Source organism: Varroa jacobsoni, unplaced genomic scaffold (genome assembly GCF_002532875.2).
Source record: "Varroa jacobsoni isolate VJ856 unplaced genomic scaffold, vjacob_1.0 scaffold_244, whole genome shotgun sequence".
Classification (NCBI taxonomy): domain Eukaryota; kingdom Metazoa; phylum Arthropoda; class Arachnida; order Mesostigmata; family Varroidae; genus Varroa; species Varroa jacobsoni.
In genome coordinates, this window is record NW_019213146.1 from 261,360 (window position 1) to 283,806 (window position 22,447).

The 22,447-nt window shown below is 42.4% G+C and overlaps 1 protein-coding gene across 6 annotated transcripts in view; it reads left to right on the plus strand.

Annotated features, from left to right (window-relative positions):
- Positions 1-22,447, plus strand: part of LOC111274017 (uncharacterized) — a 127,024-nt gene that overhangs the window by 35,375 nt on the left and 69,202 nt on the right. For all 6 annotated transcript variants that reach the window (XM_086967498.1, XM_086967494.1, XM_022856106.2 and 3 more), the window contains exons 3-23: positions 7,307-7,529; positions 7,738-8,004; positions 8,327-8,523; positions 8,757-8,962; positions 9,088-9,245; positions 9,482-9,984; positions 10,128-10,324; positions 10,419-10,574; positions 10,721-10,897; positions 11,092-11,353; positions 11,518-11,711; positions 11,858-12,525; positions 12,650-12,830; positions 13,137-14,279; positions 14,649-15,161; positions 15,365-18,620; positions 18,848-19,965; positions 20,247-20,885; positions 21,037-21,212; positions 21,499-21,784; positions 21,896-22,390. In XM_086967498.1, the coding sequence (XP_086823624.1) occupies positions 7,307-7,529; positions 7,738-8,004; positions 8,327-8,523; positions 8,757-8,962; positions 9,088-9,245; positions 9,482-9,984; positions 10,128-10,324; positions 10,419-10,574; positions 10,721-10,897; positions 11,092-11,353; positions 11,518-11,711; positions 11,858-12,525; positions 12,650-12,830; positions 13,137-14,279; positions 14,649-15,161; positions 15,365-18,620; positions 18,848-19,965; positions 20,247-20,885; positions 21,037-21,212; positions 21,499-21,784; positions 21,896-22,390 (11,015 nt within the window). The remainder of the gene's footprint in view (positions 1-7,306; positions 7,530-7,737; positions 8,005-8,326; positions 8,524-8,756; positions 8,963-9,087; positions 9,246-9,481; positions 9,985-10,127; positions 10,325-10,418; positions 10,575-10,720; positions 10,898-11,091; positions 11,354-11,517; positions 11,712-11,857; positions 12,526-12,649; positions 12,831-13,136; positions 14,280-14,648; positions 15,162-15,364; positions 18,621-18,847; positions 19,966-20,246; positions 20,886-21,036; positions 21,213-21,498; positions 21,785-21,895; positions 22,391-22,447) is intronic.

The following is a 22,447-nucleotide window of genomic DNA, read 5'->3' on the forward strand; positions in this document are numbered from 1 at the left end:
AATTCTTCTGAGCTATTCCCCACAGAATCACTCGTGGTGTTCAGCAGAAATATATATATAGATGAAATCATGGCTGGTTGAATTGCTATCACTGCCGTTAATTGTGCGGCGTAATATGCGTAAGGTAGCAAAATGCACCGCAGGGTGAAGCTGTGAAATGCTTCTACGCCAAATTAGCGAAGTGAAGAAAAAGAAGGCGTGACGTCGTTGCCATGGGCTTAATAAGCAGTTGCCAGAAAGCGCTGGGTTGGTCGTTTACCACCAGCTAGTAACATCAGATTCGAGGAGATAGATATGTTGAAGCTTAGTAGCGAAGCGTCGAGAATGTTCCCTTTGATGAAGACACTGACCCATGTGCCACCACGTTCCGGGCTCGACTTCTCCAGACGCTGACCAACTCTATCATAATAACAAATGAAAAACTACATAATAGATAAAAGGCCTAAAATAATTATTGTGTTTTTTTTTTTTAATTTTAGTTTGACCATCAGATCTGTGCGTGTTTAAACTGGCGTGATAACCTTTTCTTAAACGTGCCACTAGGATTAACTATAAGTTGGGTGACCAGCAGGTATATCACGCAGCGACAGACAATCGAAACGAGAACAAAAGTTAAACAAAATATAATTGGAACATCATCACAACTTTTTTCTACTCTTATTTTTACTACATTATACTCTTTTGGTAACTCAACATATGTGATCGAGGTACTATCGAAGGAACCCATTCCGTATATAGAGTATATATATATATATAGCTCGCTTTAAATCATTCGATATAATGGCGACATTGTGATCGCGTCCTAAACAAGTGTTAGATTTGGAAGCTAAACAAGTATCACTCTGCAATCCTCTTCGTTCGTTGAATCGGCGTAATAAGCTGGCTAGGGTAGAATAGCATAGAGAACGACCACAGGCCAAAAAGGTGTTTAGCATTAGTTATATTATCGTCAAAAGCTTTGATGCGTTTATAGGATATGGATTGTGTGTCGTGTCGTCTCTCTCACTCAGTCTGGTCTCTAACGTTTATTGGTCACTGCTGTCTAGTCTAGCTAAAATTTTTTTTTCGTCTATAATTCGTTCGCTTTCATCATATCCTCGTTTTGCCAACATCCGAACTGCTTGGTCAGATTTGGCCTAGTTAGCGTGATCGCATATGCATCTTCACGTTCGTTGGTGGGTTAGTCGAAAACCCGCAACTCGAACGATTGTTTGCGATGCCCTATGGTGGCATTTTTAGTGTTATAGAGACCAGGCCACAGCAAGTGCAAAGCCTGCAGAACTTTATGACGTTCGTTCAGCAAAATGGTCGGCAGTGATTGCAGTTACGGCAGCCATGAGAACTATCAGTATCAGGTTGACCAAAGAAAAACAAGAGAGAGAGAACCCAAGGCCGTTCTAGCGGCGACAGCGGCCGCGTGTATAAAGCAAAAGTAATCAGGCCGAATCCTCAACATCAAGTCGAGCTGCTAACATAGTCAGCCTGATTTATGACCCGTTACTATTGTGTCACATGTTTGCGTTCATTAAATTATTACGCTAAGTATATATATTACACTAAATTAATATACACAAATGCGGCGGAAGTTTTGCTGATAATATCTATATCATGCTACATCAATAATATGGATTGATATAGTACTTTGTACAGTAATATAAATAGATAGAAAATCGATGATTAGCAGATAACTTGCTGTGGCTCTTATCCAGCAAAGTTTAGCTGGAAGTTTATATCTCAACCAAGGATAAAGGTGAATAGATGCTAATGCTTAAGTATGTGTAAGTTTTTTGTTGCAGAATGTTTGCCGTGCACCGATTTCCGCATCTAAGAACAGCTCTCAAGCATCAGTGCGCATACTATAACTTCCAAACAAATGGTTAAAATATCTCTGATTTCAAGTGAAATGCATCTATGTTTACTATGTGGAGAATAAATGCTCGCTATTGATATAAACGAATAAAAGATGCTTTGAAATCTACAATATCCACAAATTATGATGATTAATTCTAACCCAACGCAATGAAAAAAATCTCTAATGGGCTTTTTTAAGTGTCGTTGTTAACTGCGTGTTGTAAACTGACATCTGGTAGGACCATTACATCAGACATTGTCAACATGAACGGGACACCTTAAGCTAGAAATTCATGAGACAAGTATTTCAACGAGGCTGTATCTAAAAAAACTCTCCACAAAGACCTCTGTTGTGGGCAGCCCAAATGCTTCACTTCCGGTTTTTGGTGTTTGCTTTTTGTTATTGCTGTAGCTATCTGGCGAAGTGACGACGGCAGCAATCAAATCGGCAGAACATGACCCACTTTGCCGTAAACAGTGCTGCCCAATGTGGCAAGCTGAAGCCTATTGCCGATCTAAGAGGAGCACAACGTTTTGTCAGTGATAGATACTTAGCCTGATTAAAATAAATTTAGCAAGCAATTCTTTGAATCGTTTTAGAAATGTTACGCTTTATCATAACGTTCAACAAATGTGTGTAGTATTATACGAGTAGCAACTACGTATGGATGATACTGGTCCTAGAACCAAAGTAAATATCACGACAGTGGGAAGATGACATTTTAACTAAGACCCACTTATGCCGCTTTGCTATACTTGCGGTTGTCTTCGTCACCGCTCGTATCATTATCTACTCGGGGAGACGCCGGCATTCCATAATAACATTGCCCATTGATCTTTACTTATTTTTGTCTGCCACAGAATCTACGAGAATTGATCTACCAAAGAAAAAGGCTGGGTTAGTAACACCCCATGGCCATCACGACCACGGGTTGTATGTTTCCGACATTCACTCCTCGACATTTCGCTCACTTAATCGCCAAGTTTAGCTGTCCATACAAAGTCGGTGTTACATTTTGCTTTTCGTGCAGCTTTTTTTTAGTTCTTAAAGCTTCCTCTCGTTTATCCCCAGGGCGACGACGATTTTTTCTCTCATTTCACCCAATGTACCCAGCTTATTTCTTATGCCCTCCACCCCGGTTATCCAAATCCTATTTTTGCTTTGCCCTCTAGGATTGCCCCATACGAACGTTCCAACATCATCGTCTTGCCCTTTGGCGTCCCTCGCCACCCCTCGAAGGGGGGAACTCCACCCTCGATAGCCAGATGGGCCTCTGCAAACGATCCGCCACTATGCTCCCTTATACTGGTTCTCTATATTTCGAGTTTTACGTCCGGCATCATCGTCAGACATTTCATCGGACGACTGGCTGCTAGCACGAAACAAAGTGCGGTTATGCTCGCGTTGGTTGTAGCTATCTAAAGAACCCAAACCTGCCGCATAGTCTAAGTGCAGAGTGACCAAGCCACCGACTCGTGAGCTATAAGCCGGTCAACCCTGTCGACTCCGAGTCTTGTTCCGTAACAACAGCAGACACTATTTCGACTAAGAGGACCTAACCGAGGCCTGGTGCGTACGTTCAAGAAGAACCATTCCATCGTCTGCTGTACTATTCTGTCCTGCAGCCAGATCTGTTGTACACATTTATCAGCGTCCATCTAAGCGGCGTGAAGTCAGTTGTGTGGGGGAAGCTCTGAGTGGTGCTGACACTAAACTAAGTAAGAGCCCAGGAGCTTACCCTTAGCTATTGGCTTCCGTATTTCAAACCCCTGAATTTATTCTTAGCTAGTCGTTGTGTCTACCTTCTGTCATTTGTCGTCGAGTCTGTAAAAAGTGAATTGGAGGGATCAGCGTCAAGAACGCGACACGCGGCCAGACTGGATGCGAAGGAAGCGGTTAAAGAAAAGGTGATAACACCGGTAGTGCTCTTTTGGAGAGATATAGTTGAGTCGTAGACTTTGTAGTGGCTTCAACACAAGAACAATCGTTTGGAAATGTCAGTGGACCAGTGCTTGAGCTAACGTGGAAAGAAAAGTAAGTGACTGACTCCGTGAGGTTTGTAAAGGGGAACGGTGGTCGTAAAGCCCAGCGCCAACTTTGCTGACCGCTGCAGATAAACGGTTCGGACTAAAGGGAATGATGGTGGCGTTTCCTGGAGGTGGCTCTAGCTTGCGTAGCAACAACGGTGATACTTGCAGGGTAAAATAGGAGACCTTTCTAAATCAAAGGAGCAAAAGTGAGCTGGCTACCCTGCATAGGCGGCTCTCTATTAGGTCTTGTCAATCAGCACGCTGGAGGCCTCTCGACGCCGCAAAGGCTCTCGTGGAGCCGATATCATCGATGAATACTGTGAGTGAGGAGTTCAGTAAACGAAGAAAGCGATGAAGGTCTAAAACGTGTATAAATATATACATAAGTTTGAGGCGTTGCTGGTGCTGCCGTAAGGAGTAGTTTTTTTAAAAGGAGCATAACATTGCGCTGCGAACTGATGAAGTAAGCCGATTTCTTAAGTGAGTCTCTCGTGTCAAATATGGGTTCATTTAATTTAGACGACGAACGAATGGATGGCACACTGAAAGCGGACTTTGACTCTGACGTGGGAACAAAATAAATAAACAGGGTGGTTTCAAAGTCAGTCGATCTGCTGAAACAGGATCTAAATTTTTAAATATTAAGGCTTTTTTATTGGTGACTGCTAACATTTTAGTCAATTTTAAAGCTACTTTAATGTCATCTGTGCCGACTTCTATGGCTGTTATTCCAGTGAGTGTGATTGCTTGGATACTGAGCTAGGGCAGAAAGATACTAAAGGAACCCTATGTGAGCACTAGTCTTGGGATTCGAAGCGATCGTATACATATCGTTATTTCCCTAGGTTACTTGCTATTCTACAGGGTTAGCATATATATATATATATATATTCACAGATAGCGTACGTTTTAAGTATGTTAATGGTAAGCATTCACGTTCAACTGGGAGCATTTTTTAACATATCAAAGAAAATAGTTAGCTATTGGATCCATGATCTCTCTTACTACATATTTTCCTTAAAAGCACCACCTCATCAGACTTTGGCTTATTTCGTTATGATAAGAAACAGCATTTCTGAAAGGCGTTTAAAAAATGTTACCTGAACGAGCCTTTAATGTTATATTACTGTATGGGATAATATAGATGAAACACTGGCAGTATGATTTACTGTCATGTTATTAAACGAATCCGGATGAGATTTTTTTTTTTTTATTGATTCGTGTATCGTGGATTTGTGTAAAATTCAAGCGATTAGGTGCCTAAGTGCTACACGTTGATTCGGTTGACAATAATACCTTGTTGTTTGTTCTACAATTCTTATTGAGTGCCATAACGACAAACGAAGGCTCGTCTTTCAGGCCATTTTTTTTTAACGATTAATCCAATGTATCACTGCGGCTATTTTTTGATAAACAAAAAAGTGTGTAGATGACTCGTAATGTAGAAAATAAGATGATCATCAATGTATTTTTTGCACGACCTGCCGTGTGTAGACGCTGTGTAGAAAACGAATGACTTGACGCACGCTGGTGCTGGCCAATGTAGACAGAAATCTTTGAAATTTTTATAGTGTCGTATTGTGACGTTGACAAATTTTGAGCCACGTATTCACCCGACGGTTCTTCCTGGGTGAAGATAAAGATATTGGGCCGAACAGTCTAAACAAAGCTCAGTAGAACATCTGTAGATTAACAAGTGCCTGGTAAATAACTTTTAGGGTTTTGTAAATAATTGTTCCATAAGTACAGTGTTATAGAAATGGAAACTTAACGAAAGTAGAATTTGAAAACTAGCTTTTTTTTTCTTGCTAGCAAAACCGCTAAATATACTGAGATTATAACAAAGTACCAAGTCACAGATTGTTATTTTTTTTTTTGAGTTGAACGTGAAGATGCTTTGATGAGTTTTTGAAAAATAAAGTATTTGGCTAAGCAGCGTGTTTTAGCGTAGCGTAGTGTGGCGTGGCTAAGCAGCAACTATTATATTAAAGTAAACTGAAGAAAAACAACACGCATTAAATTACACCTCTAGCGACCTAATGAAAATGGGCCTGTTTTTCAAGAGGTTCCCTTGGTTGCGCCTAGCTAAAACGTCAACTGTATGTGATGGCCCCGTTTGATTTGGAAATGTGCTTGATTTGTAAAAAATATTTATTTTAGGATGGTATTCTCGTCCGCACAATGGCAAAATGGACAACGTTCTATATTCTCCCGTGCGTGACACTTCTAAATTTCTGTCCTAAAGCCTATTGAGATTTACGTCTTGCGAAACACGCTAGATTTCTATAGCTTTCTTCAATCAGTTAATCTTGACTTTAGTGAATCTACACAAACATAATAACACCTAAATTGATCAGCATGTTATCAGTCACCGAAATAATTCTTTGTGTCGCATCTAGTATTTGCGATAATGTTGGCCAACGGTTATTATTATTCACACCGGGCAGTTACTCGTTCAAGACGTGAACGTCTTTGATCTGTTAGCTTACGTTTTTTCCTTCTACAGGATCCTATGGGTGCAAAATGTAAACAGACAAACAAAATCACATTCTCTTTATTTACTTAACGCACGCTTATTAACTAGCACGCAAGCCAACGGTACGTGATTGCATACGATAGCCTATATGTGGATACTTCCTATCCCCGCGTTAGCGACAGGATGGGAAGGAGGGGAGAGGGGAGAGGGGAGAGGGGAGAGGGGGGGGGGTAGGTAGGAGTAGCCGCGGGAGAAAGTTATGAGACAGAAAGATCGATACGGGACATTACCTGCGCTTTGCAGCAAAAAGTGATACGCTCAGCGCGCTGCCTTAAAAAGTGCCATCCGCATGTTTCAGCTGATCATTCTATTGCTCACTGTATATTGACAAATACGCTTGTCACAATGTGTGATGGTTCGAGATATGGATCTATACGGAGTAGCCTAAACAAGAGCCGACAAGAGGACAATGCTTAAAAAATGAGCGAATTACATTATAAATTGCCCGCTAAACGCACACTATTATATTGCACAGGTATAAAAATTATAGCTATATATATATTCTACTGTTTATGTCCGCTCGTTAGTGTTTGCTGCGATGTTCGCTTCTTCGGTACATAATCCTTTTAATTCGCTAAATGTAAACGCTTTTATCTATTAGAACTTGGACCATATGAACTTGTCTATGACATGAGCATGTCTGTGCGTCAGTATCAATAAAGGTAACCGCTTTTTAATTTTTGTTACACTTAAATAAGGCTATATAAGGAGAGAATCGCGTAACTTTTACTTCGATGATGCCACGCAGAACAAATGTCAGGTATTGTAATTAAAACTATACGTCGTTCCTAGGCGCTTGCCCTGATGATGTCTTTCAGAGAGATGCCAAATATTATAGTTTATGTGCTTATATTAATACAGTTATTGTTTGTTGTACGCGTTCCGCAGATGAACAAGAACGAGTGCAAAAGAAAGTGTTCGTCAACTGGATTAACCATGTCCTGGCTCAGCGCGTGCCGCCCATGCGCATCAAGGACCTCATTGAAGATCTACGAAATGGCACGCGGCTTTTGGCGTTACTCGAAGTTCTGTCTGGGGAGACTTTGCCAGGGGAACGCGGTCGGGTACTCCGCAGACTGCACTTCATATCCAACGTTAACACCGTGCTTAGGTACAAATGATCGACTATGGAAACTAATTACCAAACATATATAGATTGCGGAGTGATATATATAGTAGAAATGCTTTATGAGTTGCCGGTGTGCCACTCATATTCGCCCGAATAAAACGTTATTTTTATGCGTAATTAACACGTAAACTTTTTTGGTGGTTTCTTCTTTTCTCTCATTGTTTTTCTGTGCGTAATTTAATCTGTATAGATTCCTGGAGCGTCGAAGGATCAAACTGGTGAACATCAACTCGACGGATGTGGTCGACGGGAAACCGGCCATTATCCTCGGATTGATCTGGACCATTATCCTTCACTTCCAGATCGAGCAACATACAGCCACCCTGTTCCCGCAGACAGCGACCTCCGCAGCGCACGTGGCCTCCCCGGCCCATGACAGGGAGGCCACGGTCGCTGACAAATGGAAGGGAGGTGCCCGAAAGGCTCTGCTACAGTGGGTCAAGAATGCCATAAGCCAGTTAGTATTTACTCCAGTGAATTTGGCTCTGGTGGTACATTGCGCTATTTACGTAAATAAGAAATTGCGTTAAATACTTTACTAAATAATATATTTTTTCAATTAATAACGTTATATTTAACTTGGCTAACATAGGCTCTGGATGCGTAAGTGGCTTTTTGTTTATTGCTTAGACAGCTTTGCATTACTCATGGCAGTAAGTATACTGACAAACAGTATACAACGGCAGTAAGTATACAAAAATTCGGCAATTGTTTAAAAAATAATTTTGATATAAATTCTTGAGTTTATATTAACAAAACGATATTAATGCTATCTCAAGGCGATTCGGAATACACGTAAACGATTTCGGACCATCATGGCGTGACGGAATGGCTTTCCTCGCTATCGTGTCAAGACTTAAAGCGTCCAGCATCGACCTTGACGCTGCACGAGACTGGAGCAACAAACAAAGGCTGGATACGGCCTTCAACATCGCTGAACGAGAACTCGAAATACCAAAACTAATCGATGCCGAGGGTAAGTCAGCACCAAACACTGCATGATTTCTATCAAAAATAAAGGTTTTCTTTGTGTCTCAGTTTAGTCAGTTTTAACCAAGCCTAACGAGGAAGACCACGATGTGTTCGTTAAAAACATGGATATCCCATCTCGTGCACTAATCAACTGAACGTACTTTACCGTCAACGAAGACATTACGCGATAGATAAACTTTCGATAATTGGGATTCTTAACATCTATCTCAATTTCAGACGTGGACGTAGCGCAACCGGACGAAAAATCGGTCATGACGTATGTAGCCCAATTTCTTCACAAATACCCTGACTCTGCAGCCCAGTCGAGAGATGCGACCATGACCACCTCTATCGATCCAGAATTGACGAAAATGAATGAATTCCTAGCGCAAGCCGAGAATACGCTGAATCGACAAGATCCTGATCTCGACGAGCAAGTCAGGGTTCGTAGGCACAACAAAGCATCAGAGATGATGGTGATACTGTAATAAATTACCTGTAAATGTGTCACCTTTCTGTGTATCACTAGGAGCTTAGATAACTGAGAAAGAAATCTGTTTGTTTGCAGAGTTTCCGGAAACTTAGAAGTGAATACAGCAGCACAGAGCCTCTCTATCATGCACTAAGAAGCCGCGTCCGAGGCGAAACAGCAATTGCGACCTACTGGCCCCAAATGGATTTAAAGTGGAAAAATATTGGCAACCTACTTAAGGCTTGGTGGCAAAAGTAAGAAACGATCACATCTTGTAACACAACATGTGTTTCTGTCAAGTGTAGCTCAGACTTCTCGCTTTTTCCGGTTGTAGAAATGTCTAAACGATAACAAATCTGAGTAGCAGTATGATCTGTGTAATATGTAGGGTTATACTATTTCTATTCTATGTTACAACTACATAATTCAACAGTGGCTAACTGACTACAACATATCCTACTTGTTTTAACTCGCTATGCATTTGTTTTAGGCTCACTTCTGGTCTATCCTACGAGACTTTGACGTTCCTACAGTTCCTAGATGACGGCGAGCATCGATTGGCTCAGCCCGCTGTTCCACCCGACATGCAGCCTGATGATATCGCAAAAATCAACCATATCGTGGAAGAGTATGATCAGTTCAGCCGTGACTTACAACAGATTTCCGAATGGTTCCGATCCGCCAAACCAGAACAGTTCAAAATTGCGGCACTGTATGAGGACTCCAACAAGAGGCTCACGGACATCACTGCTAAAAACAACGAACGCAGCCTTCTGCTAAAGCTGTACCAACTTCGAGCCAAAATGCTGACAATTATCTCTAAAGCGCGAGGTGTCTTTCAGCGTTGGAAGTTGCCTATCGCTCTGAGGGAAGGTTTGAATCACGAATGGGACGCAGCAAAGATACAGCTTGAAACCTATACCGGGGACTTTGCCAAACTCAATCTTGAATTCAGAGCGGCTTTAGACGGCTGTACATCCAGCGAGGCAATGAGTGAGTATAAGTAATTAATTAGCTAATTTACAGAAGCGTTTTCCTAAAGCGCATATTTATAACTTTTTTTTTAATGTATATTCGTATTTTCGTGTCATATCCTAACTAACGCATATAATAAGAGGGTTATTAATGTTGAACAGACCACTCGGAGGCTGAGCGTTTAGGACGAGAAATCACGGAACAGTGGGACGACGTCCAGACTATGATGCGTTTCCTGTACGAAACGCTCGACGTGCTGTTCAAAAATTTCAAATTTTACAACGAGAACTTCGATAAAGTATACAACTGGGTACGAGAAGCTGAGATTGTCGCCAGCGGAACAGAAACTCAAAAATTGGTGAGGGCTTGGATTAGGGAATTTTCACATATATTCATGTTAAAATTTGGAAGTTTTATGAAAAAGCTGCTTACTATAATGACTTTTCTTGTAGGAGTTCTTCTCGGACGCAAAGAAGTTCACGGAGCTCAAAGATCGCCTTATTGAGACTAGCGAGCAATTATATGATAAGATTCAGGAACCTCTATTAAGCACGATACGATCCCGGATAGAGGAACTTAAAAGAAGATGGAACGCACTAAGCCATGTCGTAAGCATTGTCGTTGTTCAAACCGATAAATTCAAATGTAGCGTTAGAAATAAAAGCTTTATTTTCGGCTATGGGTATTTGCAATAGTTAAGGAGCATCTTAATATTTCCTGGCCAACTAACAGCTTTTCTTGTTTGCCCCTATAGATCACGCCATACATGATAGCCGATGATTCTCTTAAGACACGATTGAATATCCAACACGAAATCGACGCATTAAGAAAGGGAATTGCTAAACATGAAGTTCTTCTTGACACCAGACTGCTTTACGAAAGAGAAACATTAGAACGACACGCCGATGAATTACGTAGAATGCAGAGTGAGGTTAGTGTGATCATAGGCGTTTTATAGCCGCTGCTTAAACAATGTGTATTTTATATGTTTATATGTTATAAAATTGTGCATTGTTCGCTAGGCTAAGCTTTGCTTCTATTTAATTTTCCTTCGGATAGTAACTATCATCTTTTTATGGCCCAGAAGACTAATCTTTGGATTTGTGGCCTTCGCCCATATTTTAGATGCACTCGTTAGACGATAAGTGTAGAGAACTTTTCCGTAAGGTGCAGACAATGGTAGCGCAGCTGTCGGCACCGGAAATGGAACAGATGACGAATGTTCTCAGGATGGAGAAGGATAAACTGGTTATAGTTCAGGGTAGATTCAATTCGAGGCTAACCCAGATCCAGAATCTGCTCGGTTATCTTGCCACGCTACTCTCCGAGTTTGAGACGATTCCACCATGGCTTGATCAGGCTGAAGCGCTCATTTCCACCTATACCGGTGCGTGCTTTGGTAGAATCTACAACTAAATAAAGAAACTATTATTGTATAATGAAAAACCTACTGAATCGCGCACGCTATACAATTTTCGTATCAAAAACTACAGAGTTAGCCGTTCTACTATACGCTGTAGATTATGTATCTTAACATCAATCTTATTTCAGCTCCCGTGGATAAGGCTTCCGTTCAAAGCCTCCTAGAAAAACACCGTAGTTTCTTCTCAAGGTTGATAGAGATTCAGTCTATCCTGGAGTGCAAAAACAAAATAATGCGGGACATCAAGGAAGAGGCGGGCCCTGCTAATGTTGATGCGTCTTCACTAGAGGCTAAACTTTCGTCAATCTATCAGAGATTTATCGTAAGTAGATTTTTGTTGCTCTTCTTTGTGCTCAACTATAATCAGGTTTAATTCTATAGATTTAGAGTAGGACGCATACTAGAAAAAAAAAAGTAACAGCTATAAATTGTGCTTGCATTAACTAAATATACTATTGATTGTTACAGAATGTGCAGAGTCTGTCAAAACAGTGGGAACAGGCTCTCACGGAAGCATTGACCCGCTGGACCAACCTCGAAGAGCGTACCGCCGAACTTGAGTCCTGGTTGGCACAGGCTGAACCGCTCCTTCAAAAGGGCGGTCTCCGAGAGCAGGTTGCATTCTTCTCTCGGCCGTACCAACACTTGTACCTATCATTCATCGCGGCGGCAAAGGACGTCCTATCGACAGTTGATCCAGCCCAGGTACCGACGTTTGGTCAGCGCGTCGCGTCGCTACAGGAAAGGTACAATGCAGTTACCTCCCGGCTTCCCGATCTGACCGAGCAATCGAAACTGAATCAGCTTAACCAGAAGTTTATGCTGCATCTTGAGAACATTCGCAAGGAACTTCGTGAAGAGCTCGTGCTGATTACTAGTGGCCAGACCGAAAGCGCGAACGTATCTCAAAGACACCGTGCGTTCTTCACCGACTGTGGCGATCTCAAATTGCTCAACGAAACTCTACAGGAGATGGAAGCCCTAGCTACAAATAACGGCCTACACCCGATCCATCCATTCAACGAGGAAATGATGCAGAACAATCATAAAGAGCTCAAGAATGTCATAGACGAAATTAAAAGAACGAAAAACCTGCTGACCATGTCCGACAAACAATACACTGAGTACCTGGAAAAGTGAGTGGTGCCACGAAGGTTCTTATTTGAAATACATCGGAGGAAAAATTGAGCACGTTTTGCAACCTCCATGGTTTATCAGATGTACTGAACTAATGATGTATTTTTTTTTTATTGTTTTTAGAGTCAACAAGGTTATCACGTGGATGGATGAGGTGGATAAAAACGTAACTACTTTGTTGGAGACCGACATCCCCTCTGCTACTGACTACGAAAGGCTTCGAGAGAAGTTCACAGCTATCTGTACAGATGTGACCTCAAAAGAGGACGAAATCAAGTGGCTGATACAGCAGCTACAAAAGCTTGTAAATTTTATAGATAAATATATTTTAGAATTCTATTAATTTAATATATGTATAGATAATGTAAGAAATTTCTGAAATATATATATATATATATGTATAGATAATGGAAGAAATAGTCTGAAAGAAAGTCTCTCGACTATATATACGTACTGTGTATGCATATTGTATTGATTCAAAACGAAACTTGCAAGCCGCCAAGAGATTTTTGCCCCACGCTTTATGAGTACTTAAGAGTGTATAGGTAATTATGTACTAAAAGAATTTCTTATAAAAACGAAATTCATTGAAACTTACCAATAATTTCAGGTGCCAAATATGAGTCAGCAGCAAGCTGTTGCCGAGAAGGAAAATCTCGAGTTTTTGGTGCAAAGATATCGCCAATTAGTTCCTTCGATCGAGCTAACGACGAAAGTATCAGAGACGATACACAAAATAATCATCTATCGCGAAGAGGTCCACAAAGTCACCAAATGGATGACAGAAGTCAGAGCAAGCGACCTTCCCATTAATCAGCTCCATCAAATTCAACGGGAGCACGAAGAGCGCGTGACAAAACTCGAGGCTGAGAAAACAGCGCTTCTTGACGAGGCACGTAGAGTTGCACCTGCACTGGCCATGCCGAAGATGCTGAGCCAGCAGGTTAACCAGCTGCAGGGCGACTTTACGTTGGTCTCGGAGCAAGCGAAACAAAATATGTGCGCCTTGCAGGAGCAGACCCGGGCACTAGCGAAGTCCTGCGAAGACCTCAAAAGAGAGATTCTTGAATTGCTTGCTCTGGCCGAGTCCAACTACACGTCGTTTGATAAGTACGCCACACCCGCCGAACTTATGGAAGCGCTACGGGTCAAAGAGGATCAGCATCGCAAATATATGGACAGAACACAGGAACTGCTCGGAAAACTCAAACAGTACCAGTTTGAAGACAGCAAATTTACCGAGGAGGTTACGAAGATCGAGAAGCAGACGCACGTCGTGTTCAATAAAGTTAACGATAAAAGCACCAAACTAAAATGCGCTGCCAACAAAGTTCTTAAGATTGCCGAGCACGTAGCTGCGGCCGATCTAACCAATTCGACGACCGCCGCCAAAGCGAAGGTAGAGCAAATCGTGACGGAAGTAGATGACGAGGATCTCGCCGAGATATTGCCCATGCTGCCAAAGGTTGCTCAGGACATCAATGTCGCGCAGCAGCAACTCGTTAAGATACAGCATACAGAGAAGGCCCAGCAGGCGCTGCTTAGTGCAGTCGATGATGAGGTGAAACAGGCTGAAATGCAGATGAACGACCTCTCCTATACGACGCCAAGTTTTAGCAAAGTAGAAGACTGTCGATCCTACTTGCAAAAAATATCTACCATCACGAAAACTACGAAGTCACATATCGTAAATATAGACAACATTGCCAAAATGGAAGACCTGCCCGAAGAGGCTCCTCAAAAAATTAAAGAAGTAAGTTGAGTGAAGCGCACGTTCTATTTCTGAATTTGAATGTGCTATTAGAAGTAACTCTTTAATGATAAGATGAGTAACTTTAAAGCCTGTTCTGAAAGCAACTTTCTGCGTTTGTTGTACTTAGAAAAAATCTGTAACAGAGCAGTTGGCTCCATTTAATTTGACTATCCGAAAATCCGTATAACAACTAAATATTTTGCCAGAGGGTACTGTACTTATAATTAAATTTCAAGCGGCAAGTACGTAGGCATAAACATTCTTATTTGGTTCATAAAATGTTCATGTACCGTCTACAAACTGTTACTGGTATCATTTAATGATCTTTTAATTGAACGTCTAACTTGGTGCTTCCTTTATTTTCTGCAGGCTAAAGTACTTTGGCAAAAGGTTGACGAGAAAGCTGCTGAGAAAGTGAATCAACTTAGTGTAAGTGTAAGCGATTATGACGAGTATTGTGACACAGTGCAACGGTTTGAGGAATGGCTCGATGTGTTGAGGCAGACATTGAATAATAGAAAGAAAGCTTCGAATCCTGCTGAAGTCGAGAATGTGAAGGAAGAATATAGGCATATTGCTTCGGATATCCAAAAACAGCAGCAGAAGATAATCGAAGTGCAGATGCGCATTGACGATTCAAAACTCAATGAGTTCCTACATCCCGAAGCGACTCATCTGCAAAACAGGCTCATGACAGTTAGGAAAGAGACTAACGTTATTATGGATGCGGTACGCAAACATACCAACGAACTGTCCAACGTTATCACAGAACACCGGACTGTTGAGAAACGTCTCGAGACCATCAACGAAAATGTGCAGAAAATTTTCGAACAAATTCCAAACACGTTGTCCATTCATCACACTGCCGACAAGGCTAGCACGGTGAGTGTTGCCAGATCATTCGCTATATGCTGCGTACCTGTACTGTTTCATTCGTATGCTACATGCATACGTAGTCGGTAAACGGTTGAATGAGACTGGCTTTTTGAGGTGGGAAAGTATATATATATATATATATGTTTTTATCAATATAACAAAATAAATACCATAAACTCAGTATCCTTGTAAAACACTTATCATTTCAGGTTATCACGAAGCTGATTGATGACACCCTAAGCGACATCAACGAGTTGACACCGAGCGTCCATCACCTCTCTGAACAAATGCCTGAAGCTGCGAAACTCCTCGAGGAAAAGCTTAACTCATTAAGAAACGCAGTCAACAATCAACGAGAGCTAACAGAAAGGAAGTCGACAGTGGCCAAAGCCGTAAGTGGTTTTGACAACTGGCAAAGGGATATCATTGAGCAGTTGAAGCTCTTGGAGCAGCAGCTTGAAACAACAAAGCCTACTCCCGAATTTCTTCACAAGATTAAGCATACCTTTAATACGATCGAAACTACGATCATCGACAAACGACAGGCTGCTGAAAACCTACAACGACAGCTGGGCGATGTCGACTACAAACTTCTTGGCGAAAATGGCGAACCAACGACGCTAAATGATGAACTGCATAGGGTACATCAGATGTACAATAATGTGCACACTCTTTTTCGTCGCCGCACGGAACAAGTTGAAAAAATGCACGCTCAGCTAGAACAGTTTAATCAGTCCACTGCAAGGATGAGTAAGACAATTGAGGATATTCACTCGGAGATGCAAAATTTTCGCCCCTTGGAGAACAGTTATTTGGCTGTAAAGGAAGTCAAAGAGAAGCTAACGCAACTTCAGTCCACCATGCCAACGCAGGAGATTGAACAGGTTACCGATTTAGGTCGAAAGCTTATTGAGCAGGACTCGTCAAACCTTATGACCATTCAAAATGTACTCACGACTATATCCCGAAACAACGAGACAGTAGCGTCCGAAATCGCGCGTCGAATTGCGAACGTGGATACTGCCAAACAGATATGGGATGAGTGTCGGGATCTACAGGACACTGTGGACACGATTCTTCGAACCACAGTGGAGCATACAGAAGAAGCGAGAAACTCATCCGGCCCTGATATACTTCAGTCGATAGAGAGGCTTCAGCGAGCAAAGGAGGCTCTACTATCTCAAAAGACAATGGTGGAGCAGTACGCCCGAAAGATCAAAACACTATGCGAAAAACTCAACACGATTCCAGGATTCGACAGCGCTTCAGTACGCACCAATGCACAAGATAGAGTTGCGCAATTCTCTGTTCTCTATGAACAGATTACCCAGTTACTGGGCAATCTGGAGAATCTAAACGTTGCACTCCAACAGATTGAAATTGCTAGAAATTCTGTAGACAAATGGGTGACAGAAATGTCGAGCGATCTCGATGATGCCTTGAAGAACATCTCCGAATCAAAGGGTCGCTCTGTACTCGACCGCTACCACATTGAAGCTGAAACTCAGCGCAACTTCCTCAGAAGTGTACGGGACAAGATCTCGTCACTGGGCGGTATCCTGGATACGGCTCCCCTGACAAAACAGTTCGACGAGGTTGAGCAGCGGATGAACTCGATGCAGTCTAAGGCCTCATTACTTGAGTCTAAACTTTGTAGCGTCCAACAAGCTGAGGACAGCATTCGGCAAAAGCTTTCGCACTTCGCCGAATGGCTGAAAGAACAGCGGGATATTGTATCGAAATGTGACACCGATGATATTCCGACTTCAATGAGACTCTGCAATGAGGTGAAACAAAAACTTGAGTCAAACATTGAGCTTCAAATGATCAACGAGGATGTGATGAAGCTGCAAAGCGAACAGCCTGCTCTGGACCTAAACCATCTCTTCAAAGACATTAATAACATTGAGAAGCGATTCAGCAATGTTCTCCAACAGACCAACAATACCCTGCAGACGATGCAAGCAGTTCTCGAAAGGAAATATCAAACAGCCTTGAACGATGCGCAGCGTTGGATAAGCAATACAGATGAGAAAATTCGATGGACCATTAGTAGTAATCCAGCCATGGACAAGTTCAATGTTGAGGCAAAACTCGCTTCGCTTGCTGAAATTTCTTCTACGATGCCGACGGGACGGGAAAAGCTGAATGCGATGCGTGCTGCAACGTCCCAGTGTTCCGATAAGCACAACGAGCACAGCTCAATCGAAGAAGAGTTCACGCAATTGGAGATTAATCTGGCCGACAATCAGGCCCAACTTGAGCACGCGCTACAACAATGGCAAGCTATTGAGCAGACGATCGCTAACCTCGGTCAGTGGCTGTCCGCAATCGAAGCTCAAGCGAAGTCCGAAACCGTACAGGCTTTTGACTTTGACAACCTAGAACTACAGACAGAAACGCTTAATGGGCTTTTGGAAACTCTAAATACGCGACAAACACAGTTCTCACAATTGGATCAAATGATGTCGCGGATAACTACTGAAGGCTCGGACTCTTCGTTGGAGAATCAGGTTCATCATATAATCCAACGTTACAAGGCCGTAAGGGTTTCACTGGAGAATGCTCTTACCCAACTGAAGAATCTCATCAGTACGCAACAGTCATATCGGGACTGCTGCAAACAGGTTGAAGCCAATATCGAGAAGATTGAACAGCAGCTAGCGGCTCCTACTGGCAGCTCTAAGGAGGAACTAGAGTCCCGGGTAGAACGATTTCGCGCGCTGTGTGCAGCCAAACCGGAGTTAGAGCGTCCAGTAATAAAAATGTCGGAACTCGGCGAGACAATCCAGGGATTTCTTAACATCGAATCGAGAGACCAGGTACGCACCCAGATGCGTAAGCTTAAAGACTGCTGGGAGAATTTTTGGATCAAGATATACGATCAGATCAAGAACGTCGAGTCCAATTTGCTATCGTGGTCGGGCTTTCAGGACACGCTAAATCTCGTTGACGATTGGCTGAATGAATTGAATCGACAGGTTTCAGGAGATATGGAATTGATGCCAACTTTGGCTGATAAGATTTCGCAACTTCAGCACTACAAGGTGCTTAGCCAAGATATTTGCCTTCACGAACCGGTTATGACTAAATTGCAAGAGTATTCCTCTAGTATGAATGACCATCAGGTTCGTGTCAAGGTCTCTCGAGCTCAGGAGCAGCAAGCTCAATGTCAGCAGGCGATTGAAAAGTGCCTTCGCACCTGTGCAGTGCGCGTCAACCATCACGAAGATCTTAAACTTAAAATGCATGATCTGAAAAGCATGATCGGAGACATTGAGGCTAAAGTTGGCCAGCTGAGAGCATTACAAATCACGAACGCTGATTCAGCACGACGCGTCATGCAGCAGGCAAAAGAGATTCACAACCTGAAACCAAAGGGCGACAGTAATCTAAGTGTTATAGAACAAACCCTAAAGACCGTTCTGGAAGAAACCGCCTTTACGGGACACTCCGCCATTAAAGGTGCGTGCAATAAGTACACAACTGCATATAACAACTGGTTTATTTTACTCTATCTGCTTATTCTCATGACTTAAGCAAACGGATATTATCCTTATTTAAATTAGTTTAGGCGTATATTGTCTCTTTGCATTAGATCACGGTGTCGAGTGTTTATCGTCTTAACAAATACAATATGTTTTAGACTATCCTTTTTACCGTTACCTGATTTTGTTATTATGGTATTATAGGAGAGGTTGGTACCCTTCGGTCTGCCTGGGAATCGCTCTTCGAAAAATGTGACTCCGTTTGTACGGAAAGTCAAACCGTACTTGAGGCCATTGAAAACACTGAATCAGCTTGCAAGGAGCTAGAAGATTGGCTTCTTATGAATCTCCCAAGGGAACACCCACTAAAAGCAACTGCTCAAGCCAAACACGAGTACGTCGAGAAGCTCAATCATCTTGAGCAGGAGATTATCAATCAGCAAGCTCAGATCAACAATTTAAAAAATCCACACGCACCAAAAGTTGAAGCTCTCCGCAGCGTTTATTCATCTGGTCTGAATAATATTCGCGAAACAGCCCAGAAGTGGACTCAAAATGCCAAGCTTCATTCTGACTTCGATACTCGATCCGATGAGTTCGACGCGTGGGTGACCAGCTGCGAAGCACACTTTGTTGATCTATCTAAGAAGAAGGAAGAGCTGTCTGGTGCCAAGAAATCCTTGGAGGATCTTCTCGACCTTGTTTCGCAGAAACAAGCGGAGCTTGATCGTCTCACTGATCTTGCAGAGCGGGTTTATCCGGTAACATCAGCTGACGGGCGCGAAAACATTCGCGCCCGCCTGCGGGAACTCGGCAAGCGGTACGATAAACTTTGCGAGAGCCTCGGAACACAAGTAGGTAAGCTGGAAAAGTCAATTGGACAGATCGTCGAGCTAAAACAATCTCAGGAACGGATTGAGAATTGGCTCAAGGAAGTGATAAATAACCTAAATATCAACTCACAGCTTAAAGCTACTCTGCAGGAGAAGAAAGCACTGTCACAGGCCCAAAAGATTGTAAACGAAGACATCGTATCACAGAAACCGCTTATTAGCAGCATGGTTCAGAAAGCCAACATGTTGGATGGAGATCTTAACTATTCACAGTTCGTCCAAAAAACAAAAACTGATTATGATTCACTTGTCGGACGATCAGCGGCACTTCTTGAGCGTCTAGCTGTATCCATCGAGCACCATTCTGAGTTAAACGAAATGACAAAGGAGTTCAGAGAGTGGTTGGTCACACTAAGCCATCAACTGGAGGAGCACAAGGAATCATCTGGGGATAAAGAGTACATTCAGAACAAGCTCAGATCACTTACCGTACGTATTAAGATGGTAGAAAAGTACAAGACAATATATGATGATAGCGTATTACGGATTATTATGGTTACTCTGCATGTACAACATTTGCATCTGATGTAATTACCTTAAGAGACCATAATTTCCCATCGGAATTCGGTTATACTCGCGTCGTTTCAAGGATATACGGGTTAAATAGCTTTCCCACAGTAGTAGGGGCTCGCGCACGTTGGAGAATAATAAAAGTAAAATATCAAATGATTTTGTTGTCTTTGACGTACATCTTTCCCGTGCAATTTCAGAGCCTGAGGAACAAATTTGATCATGGGGAATCGATGCTTAACCATATACAAGAGGCGGCTGAACGAGTGTACCAGTACACGAACGAATCGGGCATTGCGCTTATTCAAAAAGAAATGATTGAACTTGAGGAGACGCTCAGTCAACATCGTGCCACGAGCGACGAGGCTCAATACAATCTCGAGAACGTTATTCAGCAATGGAACAGCTTTGAGAAAAATCAGCGAGCAATCGACAGCTCGTTCCAGGCTGCCGAGACCGAACTTCAATCAATTCAGCAGGCGATACGCAACTCCGATTTACCGGAGAGACGTGAGCTACTCACTACAGCCGAAACCTTAAAAGACACTGTCGAGAAGTATCAGCGAACATTGGACGCATTCACTGACGAAGGTCATTCGCTGTACCAGGTGTCGCGTATCGACTCTATTCAAACAAAGGTTACTCAGACCAACTCAACTTACCGTACACTTCTTACCAATATCAAGAAGGTCATTAGCGGCCTCTCTTCCTCATTGGAAGGCTTAGCTGCCCTGGATAAGGCCTTCGCGGCTTTCGACATGTGGTTTGGCGATGCGCAAGTTACATTTGATGCAAAAATTCCGGACTCCGACTGGCAATCTCGAAGAACACAACTTCAGGTGCCATTCTAAGTAGAAGATAAAATACAGCAAACACAAAGTGTTCTTAAGTTTTGGTTGAAAGAAACTACCACCTTTCCATTTAAGAAAATTGACAGTATATAGTGACCTATGCTTGAAGTTTAGCTTACGTTCTTTCTGTCTCTTCCAGACACTGCTGGGCCAATGTAAGAGCCAGGGACCAACTCTGTTAAATCAAGCTCAAAGCAAAGCTGAGGCCGTAATGCACGAGACTCCTCAATCTTCGAGAGAATCTATTCGCGATGGCCTTAAAATACGCAAAGATAAATTAGATCAGCTTCAGCTAAACATCCAGGAAGCTCTCAGGTACTTTCCTAATGGGTGGGCAACATTCTAAAAACAAATAATTTTGTTTTATTTAACCGTTAGACTGCTAAAAAAAAAACAATAGTATAAGGCGAAACACGTACTCGTATGTGCAGACCTGAGTAATAATGACTATGCATGTAGGTATAAATGAAAATACATTTATCCGTCCATCTACTGGTTTTTACCTTAGAAAAGAATTTTCGAAGTCGATAGAATGACCTATATAGTATAGAGTTTTATTTCTAACGATATTTTAATCTGTTTAAACATCTAACAATCGAAGGCAACTTGACATTGACTCAGAGACCCTCGGACTCCTTGATCAGTTGCTTGAGGATGTAGAAACAGCACTTTTAGAGGGATCGACTATTTTGCGAGACGTCGATGCTGGGGCGCCCGATAGCGACCGGATGCACGAGCTGCTCCAGCGCATCAAGCTCAGTGACCAAGGTCTCCGCCATTTGCAGGGAAGGCTGCAGCTCATCAAGGAAAAGCTGCACTCGCAAGGTCACCTGCAGAAGGTCGAGGAGGCTGCTGATAAGAGCAGCAAGATGACTGCGTCGTTGAAGGTAATCCACATTTCTCTATGTACAAAAAAAAAATGCATATTAAAGCTCCCAAATTAAAATGACGCACCGCTACGTTATCTTATAATACGACTGGACATAACTTTTTTGCAGGATGCGTGGGACATGCTTGAAGCACTTACATTCCTGATGTCCGACTTCAAAGAAATAAAAACTGTTCACGAGGCTCAATGGCAACCAAGGATGAAGGATCGTCTTAGAACCGGTACCGATGTGTCCGGTAGCAAGAGTGTGCTTATTTCTCGACTCGACAAGCTAACGACTGGTGTAACAAATCAGCTTGCCGAAGGAGACATTGCAATTACAAAGATGAAAAACATCATTACCCAAATCGATGGGCGAGTGCCATTAAAGGTTGTATCGGACATGCAGGCGACTTTCAGGAACTTCGAGCACGACCTTGAAACAGCTAAAAATGAACTCGAAGCAGTTACACGAAGACTAGCAGACCAACTGAAGCAATGGCAAGATTTTGAGGATGATTACGACAGGCTGAGCTCGATGACGAATGACTGGGAGATCCGAATCAAGGAATTCTCTTTAAAAAATACGTTTGACGAGAAAATCGAGCAACGGGACATGTTCAAGGTTAGACCTGTTCTTGAACTTGGTTTTTGTTTTTATAATTAATGGATTTCGCACTGA